The sequence below is a fragment of the Hylobates moloch genome, unplaced genomic scaffold (genome assembly GCF_009828535.3).
Source record: "Hylobates moloch isolate HMO894 unplaced genomic scaffold, HMol_V3 SCAFFOLD_10, whole genome shotgun sequence".
In the NCBI taxonomy this organism is placed as follows: Eukaryota; Metazoa; Chordata; class Mammalia; order Primates; family Hylobatidae; genus Hylobates; species Hylobates moloch.
In genome coordinates, this window is record NW_026652285.1 from 89,532,655 (window position 1) to 89,550,514 (window position 17,860).

Sequence of the window (17,860 nt, forward strand, 5' to 3'; positions counted from 1 at the left end):
CAGCAAATCAATGGCAGAAACAGGACTAGACTCCAGGCACAACCTCCAAATTCAGCACAGTTGTGTACTTACCAGACTTGCAAAACCTGTTTGGTTATCCTAGCTCTGCAGCTGCCCTTTCTCAGCCATCAGCCTTTCCACCTGCTGTCCTTTTGTGGGGAGGACAGAACTTCTGTTCCCTTCTGGAAGCAGGGAGGCAGGTGAGTTTGGGGGGGGGGGGGGGGGGCGCAATTCCCTAGAGGCTTCTGTGGTTTGGAGAGATGGATTAAAGAGGTCAGCACAATAAAAGAGAGAGAGAAAAGAGGGGAGGGAGGGACAGTAGGAACCCTGCCATTGGCAGACCGATAATTGGTTACTTTGGGCAGTCCCCCTCCCTGGGGAAGGCTAGAGAGAAAGTAATTGAAGAAGCTTCCCTAATAAATTAGTGCGAGACTGGGCTTGAAAACTCTAGTCGCACCTGGGTTCAGAGCTGAGTGTTTGATCTTCAGAGGCCCCAGAAAGGATAGAGAGAGAAGGAAAGGAGAAAGCTTTATCTAACTGTAACTCCAGCCTCAGAACTTCCCAGAGGGAACCCTTCTCTCCCTCCTGGGCTCCTAGGATCACTTAGTTTAATCTCATCACATTAGAGATGAGGGAAAGCCTGGAAAGAGGAAGAGACTTGACCACAGACACCCAGCAGAACTGGGACCAAAACCCACGATTCCTAGTTCTAGTCTTCTCTACCATATTACACTGCATCTGGGTTCCATGAGATCTTTACCCACATGACTTGCTTTGAGTGATCCTAAGCTCTCTCCAGCTGCAAAAGAGGTAGGGAGGAGGCTGGTATTAGGGATTAAGGTACAGGCTTATTTACTTTTGTGTACTTAACAAGCACATAGGTAGCTTGTACTAAGTGCTGGGTACTGCTGAACATACTTTATAAACTTTAGCTCCTGAATCCTCCTCCTAATAAACAACAGAACAACCTGATGAGGTAGTGATCCATCAGAAGTGGTGTTCACAAACTATCACCCCGATTTCTGCCCATTTTGTCAGGAAATATCTACTCAGAACCTACTATGTGATGTTCCTCAACTATGTAGCTGAGGGAGCAAAATGATGAACAAGACACACTCCCTGCCTCCAAATATCTGTCAGGTAAAGGCTTTTAAAAATAATTGAGATAGCTGAGAGTGTGGTGTATAAGGGTGCTACTTTGGTCCAAGAAGACTACTTGGAGGAGGTAATATTTGAGTTTTGTGAGCAAGGGAGGAAATGGTAGAAGGCAACTCAGAGAAAAAGGCAAATTATTTAGGATTTTGCAGACACTGAAAAAGAATGAGGATTTTATCCTAAAAACAATGAGAAACAATTGCAGGCCATAAACAGGGGAGTGGCAAAATATAATTTATTTTTTGGAAGACATCACTCTGGCAACTGTGTAAGCAGAGGTTGGCAAACGTTTTCTGTAAAGGGCCAGTTAATAAATATTTTAAGCTTTGCAGGCTAGACGCTCGCTATTGCCACTGCTTGACTTTGTCATTATAGACCATAAGCAGCCACAGGCAACACATAAACAAAGGAGTGTGGCTGTGTTCCAGTACAATTTTATTTATAGATACTGACATCTGAATTTCGTATGATTGTCACATCAACAAATATTCTTCTTTTGACTTTCTGTCAACTATTTTTAAAAAGTTAATAGCCTTATGAGCTAAAAAAACAAACAAGCAATTGTTTAGATTTGGCCCGTGGGCTATATATAGTATGGCATAAAGAAAGGACAGAGAATGGAGAGGCAGCAGGAAGAGCAGTTAGGAGGCTGATGTGGGAAAGGATGGCAGCTTGGATGAAGGTGATGCCAGTGGAAACTATGAAAATTTAATTCTGAAAATCTTTTCTTGTTGTTTTTGAGACAGAGTCTTGTTCTGCCACCCAGACTGGAGTGCAGTGGCACGATTTCAGCTCACTACAATCTCCACCTCCCAGGTTCAAGAGATTCTCCTGCCCCAGCCTCCTCCGTAGCTGGGATTACTGGCACCTGCCACCACACCCGGATAATTTTTATATTTTTAGTAGAGATGGGGTTTCACCATATTGGCCGGGCTGGTCTCAAACTCCTGACCTAAAGTGATCTGCCTGCCTCCGCCTCCAAAGAGCTGGGATTACAGGCGTGAGCCACCGCACCCTGCCTGAAAATCATTTTAGAAGCAAAACCATCAGGGTTAGCTGACTGAAAGGATGAGAGGCAAGGAAAAGGATGAAGAATGACTGCTTAGCTTGAAAAACTGGGCTAATAATTGTTTGATTTCCTGAGATGGGGAGATGTGGGTAAAGCAGGGTTGGGAGGCAAATCACACATCAATAGTGTGATCCCAGACAAGAAGGAGAGAAACACAGGTTTCCTACGGGCTTCTGAATAAAATAAAGGACGCTCAGTTCACTTTGAATTTCAGATAGTCAGCGAGACATTTTTAGTATAAGTATGTCCAAAATACTGCATGGAACATACTTATACTAAACAAGTACTCATTTTTTATCTGAAATTTAAATTTAACTTGGCATCCTGTATTTTTATTTGCTAAATATAGCAACCCTATAGGGACTGGGGTGGGGTGGTGGTGGTGGTGTGATGGAGGGTATATAGGTCTACAGGAAAAGGAAACCTAAGCCCAAGAGGAGAAAGAGAAGGCTTCTTAGAGGTGACACCCCTTAGAGCAGATGCTAGAGCTAAGTCTAGGAGCTGGCCAGGTGAACGAGGAATACAAAAACAATCTAAACAGAGAGAAGAGAATGAGCATGTTACCCTCAGACATTTGCAAGTCATTAATGAGGCTAGAGCCTCGCGGGAGGAAAGGAACATTGGAGGACGAGGCTGAAGAGCTTCTCACAGGGCTTCACTTCACAAAGGTTTTCTAGGTACAGGCCAGGGTGTCAATACACTTGCTGAAGTTCAGATTCCCAGGCCTCTCCCCAGGAGCCTCAGCAGGTCTGGCCTTGAGAGCCTGAGGTCTACGGTGATCCTGATGAGCAGCTAACTTGAGGAAAGCCTGGGTTAAATAATCTGGGAACTCTTCCACCTACAAATCCTGGGAGCCAAACAAGTTGCTGCTGGCTGTAAAAGTCTTGAAAAGAGTAATTCAGATAATCAGAGGAAAGGAAGCATTGAATAACTGTGCACCCTCCCATGGGGACCCTCTAGAATGGAGCTCTGTCCATTTGGAGGACAATAGGGAATCCAGAATGTTTGTCAAAGGACCAGTCCTGCTCCTGAATAGTCACCCTGTCTGGCACCTGGCTCTCATTTGGTGCTATCTCCCAGCTCTGTGCAAGTAGACCAGACATCTTCCTGTGCCTTCCCCCCGATGCCCCACCCCCTTCCCTCCTCCGCCCACAGCCACCACTGAAATGATTCCCCCAAATGCAGCTATTACTGTGACTGGAAATCTCTTTACTGCTGATTCTGCTAATGGAAATGTTCCTTCCCTTTTCGGCTGCTTGCAAAGCCACTCGTGACTTCCCTGGGTGCATGAGAGCAAGGCTTTGTCAGCCAGCCACCACCAGAAGGGAGAGGATTCTGCCCCGCCTGCTCCCACAACACCCACCTGCCTTAGACTCAGTCTCTAAGAGCTCTTCTGTCCCAACTGTCCTCAAACAACCCCGGAATTCCCTGCTTCCCCCAGCTTCCCCCAGCTCCAAGAGAAGGAGCAGACATCAATGGTCAATTTCATCCTTTTTTGCCTTGCTGGGGAGGAGGGGAGGTAGAGAGAGGAGGGATAAGAGGAGCATGAGGGAGTGGAAAGAGGGGGAGGGGAAAGGAAATTTACATTCATTATTGATTCATACCTCCACCTCCTTCCAAAAAAAGGATTCCAGGTGGCGAAGAGGCACAGAGCCCAAGCTGTGTGCCAGACGCTGCGCTAGGTGCTTTGCACACACTATCTCCATAAGGATCACACAGCTTAGTGTAAGTAAAAAGTTAGCACAGCGCCCAGTGCTGACTAAAATGTGGTTATGGAGGGCTCTCCAAAACTAAGTGACTATTATGTTTTCTTCATGTTATTGATGGGTAAGCAGAGGCTCAGAGAAGTGGCACACATAAATCTAAAGCTAGGAATTAGCACATCCAGGATTTGATCCCAGAGCTTTTGTTCCTCAGACCTGGCAAAACTCCCACTCTAGCACACTGCCACCGTCAGAGGACCTGAGGTGGAGACTTGGTTGTGCTGTGGATTAGCTGCAGGACCTTGGAAAATGTACTTGTCTTCGCTACATAGATGAAGGAGTTGAGATGGATCTCAAAGGCATCATTTCACCTCATTCTAATAATCTAGAAGGATACACTATATATTTGGATTTTTACAGCATTATAATATATTGTGTGTGTGTGTATGTATGTATAATATAGATCCCATATTCAAGGAGGAAACACAAAAACTGCACAATGATGCTAAGGAGTACTGAGTGGAAAAATTTGACCAGAGGTGAGCAGGAGTGAGAAGCAAGTTCACCCAGCCAGATAGCAGCTACATCTCAGACACCAGGACACCCTGATCATTTCCCAAAAAAGGACACAGAGCTTATACAAATTTCTCAGAGGACAAGATCACCGGTCCCCCAGTAAACACTTGGCAGAGCATGAGGTGACAACTCTCTAAGAGTTGGGAGGAAAGAAGAAAAGGGGAAAAAAAAAGAAGGAAAGGGGATGGGGAAGAAAGGAGAGAAGGTGGAAAGAATAGAGGGAGGGAAGGAGAGAGGAAACCAAGAAGGTACAGAAACATAGGAGTTTGCTTGTCAAGTGGGTCCAGGAATAACAAGAGGCCTCTGGAGAGTATGAGACAAGGCCTGATGCTGTCTCGGCGAAGCAGCAAGGAGCAAGCAAAGGGGCCTGGGGAGCTGCTGAGTCAGCTCCTGGCAGCACAGAACAAGGTGCTCAGTCCCTTGGGCCTGTGAGGCTGTCACACCTGAAGTTCCTATATAAGAAACGCCTGCAACTTCTTGGTAATCAGAAGAGGATGACATAAGAAGTAAAAAAAGTCTAGAGATGAAAATGTGAGAGCATCTCTTGTTCTATGTGGCATACAAGGCAGACAGAACATAGACTATGGAACCAGGCAGACCTGGGTTTGGACTGAGCTTAGCTGTATAATAGCTGTGTGATCTTGGGTAGGTTCCTTCACTCCTCTAAGCCTCAGAACTCACCCTGTAACATGGGATGAGCCAAATCTGTCCTTCAGCACTGTAGAAAGAATAGATAACAAATGTACCATCATGGCACCTGGGACATAGTACATGTTACATAAAATGGTCACGGTTTTCATAGCCTATCCTATGTAGGATGATCAAGTCCAGTTACACTACAACTCTGGAATTCCAACTCCTCCTGTCCCCAGTTTCCCAGGTGCCCTTCCCTAAGATGGAAGGAAAACACATAGGGGTCAGTAGATCTGGGATCTGGCATCTGCTTTACCACAGGCTTGGTGACCTTGATTTCCCCATCTTTATATAGAAGTGTTTCAATTAGATAATGTCCTAAATTTTTCCATTTCTGATATGTGATAATCCTGGAACCATGGTGTATCATTTCCCTGAAACTTGTATTGTCTCTTTGTTTGCTACAATGCAAAGATTCTAATCATTTACCTGGTTTCCAAGCTGCTCAAGACAGAGTCTTCTCCAAACACAATGATCTTTCCTCTAATCACATTGTTCTCATTAGCCATCCTGCAATCACCCCAAAATAATCAGGAGACAGGAGAAGGTGGCAGCAATGGCTATGGGTGCTTAGAAAGGGAAGGCTCTGTGGGATGGATGGTGTTTAGGCTCACCCTTAACAGGGGAGTGCAATTTCAGCCCATCTCAAGTTTTGTCTACTGTGGATTCTGGGATGACACTTAGCAAACACAGAGTTCCAGTTCTCTAAGATCTCCTGTACACCTACAATGTGCCAAGTAAAGGGTGAGTAACCACAGCCACAGAGATGAAGGAGGTACGTTAGCTGCTCACAGGGTACATAGGCAAACAGCGTGAGACAGATGAGGAAACACACAGTGTAAATTCTGGTCCCACGCTGCTCCGAGCCACCATTACTTTTCATCAGTAGAGACTCCTTCAGGCTTTCCTGCACCCATCATTGGTCCTGTACGGAGCAGCGTAGGGAATTCTTTTGAAACATAAGTCAGACCTTGGCACTGTTTTGCTTAAAATTCTGCAGAGCTCTTGATTTCACTCAGAGTCAAAGCCCAAATCCTGACAGTAGTCTGTACAGCCCTACATGACTGTTCTTTTCTTCTCTGACGTCCTGTCCTGCCACCCCCTCTCCTCCACCACCACTTGTTCACTATATTCCAGCCACACAGACCTTCATGCTGTCCCTTGAAAGGTCCAGGTGTGCTCCTAAGCTAGATAATCAGCTAGGATTATCTAGCTAGGAGCTGTTCTCCGCCTGGAATGTGCTTTTCCTAGATGCTGCTTGGCTAACTCCTTCCCTTTCTTTTAGCCTTTGTTCTAATCTCACATTCTCAATAAGCTCTTCTCATTCTATCCTATTTAATATTAAAACCCATCTCCTTATCTCAGAACTCTCAATTCTCTTTTCCCTTAGTTTTTTCCCTTTTCCATAGAATTTTTCATCTTCTCACGTACTACATAATTTATTATGTCTGTTGTCATTGTCCCCAACACACACACACACACACACACACACAAACACAGAGGGATAAAAGCTCTCTGAATGCAGAGATCTTTGTCTTTTGTTCTCTGATGTATCCTAGGCACATAGAACAGTGCCTCTCACATCACTGGTGCTCAGTGATTCAAAGGGCCTGGCTATGATTATAGCAGTCTTTATTGATAGTGGGCACCAAGGCTCAGAGTGTTCAACTCTGGTGCGGAGGGGTCAGAAAAGGCTTCAAAAATAAGTTGACACCTGAATTCGGTCTTGAAAAGCAAGAAGGAATTTCCCCAGCGGGTGGTGAGGTAGAGGTGCCGAATAAGAAGGAAGGGCTCTTAGTAAAGAACAATCTGGCAGAGTGTGATCAGGGAGGGACCTTGTACTACTACAATAGGAAGGGGGAAATTCATCATCTTCAGAACAATGGGGAAAGAGTGAAGTGCTTTACAAGAGGGTGGCCATTATCAGATTTGGGCTTTTAATAAAATCACTTTGTCTGCAAGTACAGAGGACGGATCAGAGGGGATAAGACTAGAGGTAGACAGACCAGTGCATTGACTGTTGAAATTGTAGTAGAGAGAAGTGTTGAGGCCTGAGCTTGACAGTGACTGCAGCACTGGGGATGAAGAAGTAGTTTCCCTTCATAGTTTGTAACCTACCACATCCTTGTCAAATTTCAACTCACAGACGTGGATGCTTACATATTCTAGTATGCTAGTAAGAAAGCTACACATATTTCAGTTTTGAGTCTTGCATTGTGTAGTCACCACCCACTCCTTTTCCATTCAAAAGGGAGTTCTTTTGGGGGGCTATTGTCCAAAAGAGCTATAGTCAGTAGAGAAAAGCCAGTGAAAGGAGAGAGCAAGTGCTCAACTCTCATTGAGCATCGCTGCCTGCTTCTTTCTGGGGGCAGAAAGGCTGTCTGTTCCATTGCAAGGAAAGAAAAAACCAGCTCGCTCTCTCTCACTATAGTTAATCTTTTGTTGCCACTAGCTGGTCAGTATGAGAACTTGGGAGAGTATCAGCTCTGGAAAGGAAGCCTCCTCTAATGCTGCTCCACCCCAAGGTTAAACCTGACTCTTTTTTTCCTTTCCTGGAAAAGAGCAGACTTCCCCCACCCATCCCCAAAGGCAGCTAGGGTGAGAGGCAGTGAGGCTTCCTTCTGCCCCAGAACAAAACCCATCAGCTCAGGTGCTTAGGATAGACTGGAGCCAATCAGTTGGATACTCAGGCAGGAAAACCAATTCAATTTCCCTAAGGAGATTTTTCCTTGTAGATTTTTTTTTTTTGGCAGGGGGAAAAGGAAAGAGTGTCCCCCTTTATGATGTTGAACTAACTTGTAGAATCTGTGATATGTTTAAACCCAAAGACTCCTGTGAGAGGCCCAGCAATGTGATAGAAAGAGGCAGTGTGGGCTTCAAGACAACTGGGCTTAAATTTGGACTGTAGGGTAGGCTTCATCCCTCGTCTAGGCCTCAGTGTTACCATATAAAATGGAGGGGTTGAATTCAATGCTCTGTGAGTCTGTGATGCTGGGAGCCCATCAAAGTCGACGATTGCGGTGACAGTTTTCCAGACTTCATTCAAGAGGTCGCTGTCAGTCTATCCTCCTCTCCCCACATCACACAGGTTCACAATGGCCTATGGCAAACAAGGCTTAGTGAATAACAAAAGTGAATAACAAAGCAAGGAGGTGAGAAGCAGGAGGCCTTGCCAGCCAAAGGCCTAGTCAATCCTCCTGCTGCACCTGCTATAAATTAAAATCAGAGTAATTTTGCAGACTGAGGGCCCAGTTCAGGAAAATGATCAAGCCATGGGTCACACCAAAGCTTGCAGAGCTCTGCTGCCTAGGTGGGTATCACTGACCCCCCAAGAAATAGCAAATCTGGTCCACCTTGACCAAATCTAAGCCTTGCTAATGGTTGAAATGAACTCTCCCCTCTCTCTGCCCTATACAGTCTCAGTAACATAGTACTTTCTGAGGGGAGACAACATATGTCACTCTACCCTAAGCATTAAATAAATTTCATCGGCTTTGAGATGGAAAGAAGTGGGGTAGGGTATGGAGTAAGGGAAGTGAGTAGAAAAGAGTAGAAGATTAGATCAGAGGCCACTAAACACCACCTCGCCCAAGACCCTTGTTTACAATGTCCCGGAAACCTAGACCATCACACCAAGATGGGAACTTGAAGTTTGACTGCTACCCAAATACCTCAATTAGCAGTAAGGGACTTGGTGACCAAATGAAGAAATAACATACATTGTTTTAATCCTATCTTTGTTTCAAGAAATCAAATTTTCTTGCTTCTCCATCCCAGAATCTTTCTCTCACACATAAGAAAAGAACAGTGGAATTGATGCTAATGAACATTCTGTGGTCAGAAACCCCTAGAGAAGACACAGCTCATGACTATTTGTAAGCATTTTTTCCTCCCTCCAAAAAAATTACCATCTGCTTTGATTCAGCAAAAGGAGGTAAAAGCAAAATTGAGTAAGCACTCATTGTCCATCTTTAGAACCAAATCAGAAAGCAATAAGGGTATACAACTGTCTGCAAGGATATGGGTCCATTCTTCGAATGCCTGCCAAACAGAGGTCCAGTCTGTGCTTGAATACCTATAAGGTGGATTGTATTACCATTAGGGGTCAGCATACTGGGTTGTTGGACAGCTCCAGGGGACACAGCCTCCTGTAGGGCTCAGCTCTATCCTCTCAGATCTTTCAAGACATTCATTAGAATCAGACACCCTCCGCTTCTCCAACAGAAAACATACTCTCAATTTGTGTAGACTTTTCTTTAGGGACAGGGTCTCCCCCTGCCACACAGGCTGGAGTACAGTGGTATGGGCACAGCTCACTGAAGACTCAAACTCCTGGGCATAAGCGATCCTCCTGCTTCAGCCTCCCAAGTAGCCACCACACTCAGCTCATTGCTGACATTTTTAAAGGAAGCTTCTCCAGCCCTCCGTGGCTAAACTCCCTTCTCCCAACAATTCTTCTGGTCAGGTTCCTGGCCCCTCACTCCTTCAAGGCACACTTGCTGACCTGAACAAGTTGGCATTTCAAACCGTATCTTCCTCCTTGTTCCAGGGCATCAGCTTCTTGCATAAAGCATCCTTTGGGACGGTCCTTTGGGACCCCACCAGCTCTATGCATGCAGGTGTACTTAAACACAGACTAATGAATAGCTTTTCTTTCTTCACATTCCCTCCCCCAAATACAGAGCACACGCCTCTCCTGTCAGGTTGATATGGCAAAGCAAATTACTAACAAATGTTGACAATGAATGCTTATTCAATTTTATTGCTTTTTCCTGCTTTTGCTGAATCAAAGCAGGTGGTAAACAGTCTTGCCTGACCACTATCAAGCACAGCAGAAAGGATGACATTTCCCTACCTGTGGGCATGAAAGCTAAATCCACAAGCAGACCCCAGGGGCTGCTTGGAGGTAAGTGAGGACTGAATGACATGCAGGTTCACCTTAGAAGCCCTGGGCTGGGAGTTGTTCCTGCTCAAATTATTTCTTTTCTATCAGTCCTTCCCACCACCCTCATGTTACCAGTAAAGGAAAACAGACAGTACAAAGCAAGATGAGCTATCAGAGTCATGGAGTAGGTCAGGGCACTTCAAGTTCATAGAATCTTTACACGAAAGGATTATTTTAGAGCTCATCTACCCACTCATATTGCAGCACAGAGAATTGAAGCTCTGGGGGATAAATGACTTATTCAAGGTCACAGTGAGCCAGAGCTGAGATTTCCAGATCCTAACCAGCGTTAAATTTCTAAGCTGCATTTTAGCATTCAACTTTTCCTCATTTTGCCTATTAAATCCTCCAAGGCCTAGTTCAGGTTCTTTCCGGTCCAGAAAGTGTCCCCAGTCTTCTCCAAGTCTACAGAGATGCCTTCCTTCCCTGATGCTACAGAATGTATCATCTCCATCACTCATTGGCACCAATAAATAAAATGCCCTTTGACATCCAAGAGCCATGAAACTTTGAGCTGGAAAGGTCATTGGATGTCATTTAACTCATGTTTCACTTTCAAACTTACATAGGTCAGCTCACCAAGGTAGCTGAAGTTCCTTTGGAGAAAAGCTCTTATCTAACAACCTTGATGATTGTTATCCCTCTCTACTCAGCACCATAACCTGCATAAACTTCATATTTGGTTCAGAATGCCAGTTTAGCAACCTACAAGAATGTAGGTGTCTGGCAGACCAGGATTCCAGTTCCAGGTCTGCTATTTATCCGTGGCGTGACTTTGGATTAGGTGTTTGATCTCTCTAAAAATACTTCCTCATCTGGCAAATGGGAGTAACAGTAGAGCCCACTTCATATATGTTATGTGAATTAAGAATATAAGGCAGGAAGAAAGCTCTTAGCATCACATTAAGGATTCAATAACTATTTGCTATTCTTTGATCACTTTCAGGGAGACTCACTTTGTCAATGTCATTGACTTATAATCAGATTCTAAAGAAGAGTCCCAGGCAAAAAAACTTTGGAGATAGTTCACATCTGAAGGAAACTTCCATCTACTTAAGGCAGGCTGAAATTTGATAGGGAGACTAGAAATACAAAAAGGAAAGGATCTGAAAAAAAAAAAAAAGACTTGCTTCCAGTCTGGGCATTATCAATAATAGTTGCTCACTGAAACAAAAGAGGCAGAATGGAGGGAGGCAGGGTTAAGTATGAAGTTGACCTTGGTGCATGCAGATGGGAGATAGTGCGTGCAAAATTACCTTGAGGTCCCCCACTGGAGTTTGAGTAAACTGAGAATTCTCCTTTTTGTCTGTCCCCCTTTAATACTAGGGATGGTTTACCACCACTAATTCTGGTCCCAGGACCCAAAGTGACCAGAGGGCTTTGGTGGACACCATCACCCCCTAGTGGTGGCTCCACACTCCCCACTATTGGCAGTTTGGCATTTACCAACTTTGCATGCCCAGCTGTGGCACTGGCCATGTCCGAATCCCCTGAACTGACAAGCTGATAGTGAAAGCTGCCCAATTCGCCAGAGGCAAACGCTAGGCAGGATGTTTAAAAGTCTGGGGATGGGATGGGGCTGCCTTGGGACACTAGAAATAGATGGCCATAAATGACTCATAGTATCAGCCCCAACCCCACCCCTACCACCACCCCCACCTCACCCCTCCCCCCCAACCCCCAGCGGGCACCAACTCTCATTTCCGGCCAGCTAGGCCCTCCCAGAGCTCATTGTGCACTCCCTGTTTACACACAAACAGTCGAAGACCAACACAAATAAAAATCCCACGTCTCCCTACACAGCTCCTGCTATACCCAGCCATCTGGTGACTACCTCGCTAGCCAAATCCCCGTTGAGAGCGCCTAAAGCTGCCAGCCCAGGGCGCTAGGGGGAAAAGGAGGAGGCAAGAACCCAATCCCCCGCATGCATCCAAAGGGCTCAGCGCTGCCAAGGATGCCAGCCCCGTGCTCTCCAAGGGGCAGAGGGTCCCAAGCTACCAGGCTCAGGGACCGTGAATCAGAGGAGGGGGAAGACTCCATGTGCAGGTTGTTGCCAGGAGACTCTCAAGCAACACATGGGTCCTGGGGGAATTAAGACTTCTAATTCCTCACTCAGCTTGTCCCAGGCTCACAGGCACCCATCCTGTTTGAAAGCCAAAGTTAAAAATGGCAAAGATTGTCAGTTCCAGGAATCCCGGGGCACCTATCTAGATGGCTGGACCAGGTCCTCCATATCCTCGAAGACTTGAAATGCTCTGTGGTCCTCACTGCCAAGTCAGGCCATACCCAAGGACCGTCTCATCCCTTCACTTGAATGGCCATTTGGGGGTCGGGAGGATTTCCACCCCTCATCTCTCAGAGTACCCCGGAGTAGAGAGATCTAAAGGATGAAGGGAGAAGGGCAGGATTGGAAGTGGTAGTGAAGGGATACCTTCTGTGTCTCCAGAAAGACCCTTCCCCACGGGGAGGTGGCAAGAGCCAGCTGTGAGCATGAGGTTAGTCCGCCGGCGCTCTAAGGAACACCACCTCCACCCTCCTTCCCTTTCTCGGACATGGGCAGCCCCACGGGTGCACGTGGGAAGAGCTACTGGTTTGTGTGTGTGTGTGTGTGTGTGTGCTTGGTGCGTCGCACCCCAGACGCGCCGCCGCGGGGAGTCCCCGGGGAATCTGCAGGGCGCTCCGCTGCCTCGCCTCCCGGAACGCTCGGCACGCTCAGGTTACAGCCTGCGAGGGCGGGTACAGGGGCTCGAACCCCGAGGTTCAAGCTCAGAGCGGGAGAACCACTGGCACTCGCTCAAATCCCCAGAGGTGGTAGCATGAAAGGATGGGGAGTGGGTCACAAAAATACTTTTAACAATATCAGGGCTACCAGGAGAGTGGAGCTTAGTCCGCTGATTATTCTGTGGGTCTTTTCAGGCGAGCAAGGAGTTAACCTCGGAAGTTCAGGGATCGTAAATGTTCTCACCTGGAAGGCCCGTCACCCTGCGGTGCCCGAGGCGGATCCCGCCGAGGAAAAGACCCGGGGAAGAAGAGCTCCGGGTCTGGGCGAGCCCCTGGCGCCTCACGGGCGCTGTTGTTGGCCAGACTCCGACAACCAATAAGGCCCCGCGCCCCCAAGAGGGGAGGGGAGAGCGAGCAAGCAGCGAGCGCGGGAGAGCTAAAGGGAACAACATTTTTGTAAACGCTCTCCGAGATAATTAAGCTATCAATTACCCGGGTGGGAAATCAGACGCGCTTCCCACAGCTCCACTGAAGGGCCGACTCCTCCGGGATTCGCGCAGGGAACCAGCAGGCAGCAAGCTGCTGGCGAACTTTTCTGATTAACTTTTCCGTTGGAGCCCCCAACCCACGCCCATCTCCTCTCCTCTCCTTTTTCTTGCCTTTAAGTAATTATTATTATCCCAGGGAGTGAGCTGAAAGGACAAACCTGCTCTCTGTCGGGAGGTGGGTAGAAAGGGAAGGCGGTAACAGGGGTAGAGTGAGGTTCTAAACGTGGAGACCTCGGACTCGGAATCCCAGTTCTCAGCAACCTCTCAAGTCTCTCCAGCCCCATTTCACAGATGGCCAAAACTGAGGCTCAGAGAAGGGAAGCGACTTGGCCAAGGTCACTCAGCCCATGCGAAAGCCACGATTTTGCGGGTTGAGCGATTCCACACGGAGCTACTCCGTTCCTACTCTCACGAAGATCCATCTGGAAGGGCAGAACCCGCAACTCCGAGGCGAGAGCGAGGGGGCGGTGACGGCGGGTGGCCAGTGATGGTGCCCGGAGGAGAAGTGGGCGGCTCGACCTGCAACTGGCTTAGGATCTGGGATGCTCCGGCCCCTAGCCAGAGCACCTTCAGCGAATGGGGTCTCCGGCTTCCGGGCTGGATCAAGCAGAGCTCCAGGTCGGGACTCAGAGGCAGAGGGGCAGGTTCCCACTGCGGGAGGGTTGGCACGCCCCCAGGCTCCCGCCGCGCGCTCTCCTGGACCTCCTCCCCCATGCTCTTTTCCAACCACCTGTGCGACCTCCGGGCCCCTCCTCTACCCTCTGCCAACCCCACTCGGGGCAGCCCCCGGCGGGGATCCCCAGGGCGCCCCCGCCCGTCCGGCATCACGCAGGGGCTCGGGGTTCCTTGGGATCTAGCGCGTGCCGGCGCCCAGCCTTACCCAGGGTGAAGAAGGGCAGCTCGGTGTTGTCCAGGTCGTCCTGCACAGCGATGCGCCCCGGCAGCTCGTTACGCACAAAGAGCAGGAGGCGCGACTCGGCGGCGGTGCCGGCAGAGCCAGGAGAGCCCGGGGACGCGGCGGCGGCGGCTCCGGCCCCGGTCCCAGCCCCGGCCCCGGCGCGGGCGCCGCTCCAGCCGATGTCGCTCTCCCGCAGGGCGGGCAGTGTGGACACCGTGACGGTCTTCAGCCGGCACGGGCTGTCGGGCTCCCGCGAGGCAGCGGCGGTGGCGCCGGCCAGCAGCGGCGGCGGCGGCAGCAGGAGCAGGAACAGCAGCAGCAGCGGCAGCAGTGGCGGCGGCCCCGGGTGGAAGCGGAGCCTCGGCCGCCCCCGGAGCCCCGAGCCGGGGCCGGGGCTGAGCCGGGCGCCGGCGGCGGCCATGGCGGGAGGGGCTGCGGTGCTGCGGGCGGCGGCGGCGGTGGCGGCGAAGGAGGAAGAGGAGGCAGCGGCGGAGACGGCGGACGCCGAAGCGAACCAGGACGCCCGAGCTAAGGAGCGGAGAGAGCCGCTCGCCAGCAGCCCCCAGCTCCGGGCTCCGCCTCCCGATCGGCCCTGGACCGCCCCCCCGCGCCGCCTCCCCAGGCCCCGCCGCCCGTCCCCGGTCTCCGGCTCCCCCCGCAGACCCCGAGCGTTTCGGAGGCTCCGCCCGGCCTCGTGCAAGTCCCAGTGGCTCCCTCCCCTTTCCCAAGATCCCCCAATCCCGCCCTCACAGCATTCTTTAACCACAACACCCCTCCCTAAACTCCCCAAATTCCTAATACTTAGGGCCCCCTCGGGCCCCCCCCAAACCCCCCCTGACTCAACCCAGCTCTCCTGGCTTCACCCCACCTTCGGCTCAACCCAGAGGCTGCACCTGGGGGCGCGCCTTGGCCCAGCCTTGCTCAAGGCCCCGCCTTCTTGGGGATAGGGAGCCCCCTGGATGGTCAAGACTTAACTTTGTCTCCCCTCAGGCCCAAGAACAAGTCCTGTTTCCAATCTCCTACCCTTTTCGAGTCTCTGAAATAACTTCCTGTAGCCTCAGAGCCCCCTTCCCACCCACTTGGCCACAACTCCTGCATTCATTTTCCTACTGCCCGCAAACCTTCCTCTCCCCTCCATCCAGGCCTTGGTGCTAGCACTAATTGCTAACGGACAGAGGGGCGTCGAACTCCACCGTCTAACGCCGACCCCCCAACTGACTGAAGCCGGGCTGTTCTGGCCCCCTAGCTGCCGCCCTGCAAGCCAGCCCACTCACGCTTTTTTATTTTGGATCCCTGCTCCCAGCTTGGAGCAGCTCTACTTGGCTGCTTCTGCTCTCTGTGTGAAATTCCTGAAAAGGGTGTGAGGTAGAGACCTACTATTCTGTCTGTCCTTGGCTCCCGGGGCTTTTAGTTCCTCTGCCCAAGTCCCAGAGCACGGGAGTGCTCACCAATTCTTCATCTGCAGTCTTTCTAGACTCAAGTTGAGCTAGGTCCTCAGATGCAGCACCCTTTGGTCTTGGACTGACTCTGTCTCTGACCCACATACCTGAGACCCTCCAGGGAGCGGACACCTCTGCATGGGTCAAGTGCCCGTGCACCCCCTTCCCCACTCCCCTACTTTTCTTCATCTTCCCTGTCTCTGTTTTCTGTTCCATCTCTGCATTCATTTCCTTCCTCCTCATCTTGACTTTAATCTTATAAATGCTTCTTCCCTATAATTTGTGAGCAACTTCTCATCTCTGTCTAGCTTACCCATCTGCACCTTTTGTGCTGTCTCTATGCATTCACTTTTCTCTTAGCTCTTCCCTCTTCTCTCTTTCCCCTTGTCTATCTTTAACCCTTCATATAAATTGCTTTTCTCCTCTCTCATCATGTATTTTTTAATAACGTTGGATAAAGGCAGAGCACTGCAAATAAGGAAAAAAGCAAAAGCTGTTTTGTGACCTTGGACTTAATAATAGTGTGTTTAAAGAATTCTCCAAGTGCTAGACATGTACATATGTTAGCTTTTTTACATGACCATAATCCAACAAGATGGATATTATGATTCCCATTTTCCATATGAGGAAACTGAGATCAGGCAGTCAGGGAGGTGAAGGGATTTTCCAAGGTCATATAGCTAATGAGCTGAAGAGCTGAGGTTTGAACAGTAGGCTTCAAGCCTTGACTGTTTCCCTTTAATTACACTGTCCTCAGTGACCTTGGAAAACCCCGCCCATCAAAGATGCTGTAAAAGGTAAATCTGCATAAGCACAGTTGGATCTACTTCCCTGTGAGGTTTGTAAGGTATACTTCTCCTGTCTCAGTTTACTAATCTGTGAACCCAAAGGGTGTGTGGAGGTTGGGGTGGAATCTGGCCTTTCAAGTCCTCTAATTCTAAACGGTCTCCCGCCTCTCTGATGCCTGCTCTAGTTCATTTACTCCTCCAAAATATGTCGCCCTGCCTCCCTCAGTCTCTCCTTTGTGTCCTTACAATCCGCCACTATTCACCGCAATGGGGCTTTCTGATTCTCTATGCCCCTTGCTTCAAATATGCTGACATAGTCCATTTATAGAAGAGCACACCAGGAAAAAAGGGCTCCCTTATGTAAGGCAGAGTCTGTGCAAGTCCTTCATGGACCTCTAGTACAAAGGCCTGTCAAATGAGACCAACACTTTCATTCATTCATTCATTCATCACCAAATATTCAGGGTGCCTACCAGGTGCTATATGGAGATGCAGGCATGGATAAACACAACTCCTGCCTTTGGAAAGCTCGTAATAATTGGGGTGAGGGGGTGGGATGCTGGAACGAGACAGGCACATAAATATCTCAGGTAACAGGCAGGCAGGCAGGCAGACATGTGTTTCCTAAGATGAGGTACTTGGAGAAATCAAAGAAAGCTTCCCAGAGGCGGTGGCTTTGAAGTTGAACCATAAAGATTAGTAGCAAGGGAGTGGGCATTCTTGGTTAAAGTTGGCATTTGGCCTTCTTTGCAACTACTTAGTAAGTGAATAAATCCCTTTCCTACATCAGAGGATGTTTTATCTTTTAAGGCACAGCCCACCTCCCGTGAAGAAGCTAACATTTCTGGATACTTTCTCAGCCTCCACTGCAGCTAGAGCTTGGGCACATAACCCAGGCTTCACCAGTTAGATTCACCCACCCCAGATGCCGTAAAATAAGCCAGAATCAGGCAGAATCCAGTGGCGGCCAAAAGGGCAATAGTTGGGGCAGTTACATCCAGGTGTCTCTGCTAGTCGAAAAGGTTCTAACAGCACTGTTTGGAGCCCAGTGATATCGATGTCAACAGTGTGAAGTGCCCTTTATTTATGCTTGGCTGCAGCTGAAACATATCTCCACCCATACAGTTCTGTGCTATGATTTGAAGTGGTGCTCTTGACTTCATGCATTTTAAACCCAGATCCCATGCCTTTCTGGAGATTCTAAGTAATCTAATAATCACTTAAGTGAATTCTGAATTCTCTTTCTGCTTAAATTATTCAGGATTGCTTTCTGTTGCTTGCAACTGAAAGACCTGGCTGAGAACACAGAATATGGAAACAAAGGG

At 48.8% G+C, this 17,860-nt stretch overlaps 1 protein-coding gene across 4 annotated transcripts in view; it reads right to left on the reverse strand.

Annotated features, from left to right (window-relative positions):
- The window catches only part of ASTN2 (astrotactin 2), a 1,008,266-nt gene extending 993,424 nt beyond the window's left edge, over window positions 1-14,842 (reverse strand). For 3 of the 4 annotated variants that reach the window (XM_032164975.2, XM_032164974.2, XM_032164972.2), the window contains exon 1: window positions 14,291-14,842. In XM_032164975.2, the coding sequence (XP_032020866.1) occupies window positions 14,291-14,729 (439 nt within the window). In that variant the 5' untranslated portion in view covers window positions 14,730-14,842. The remainder of the gene's footprint in view (window positions 1-14,290) is intronic. The other variant, XM_032164973.2, reaches the window with a different exon arrangement.
- Between the last annotated feature and the right edge of the window lie 3,018 nt (window positions 14,843-17,860).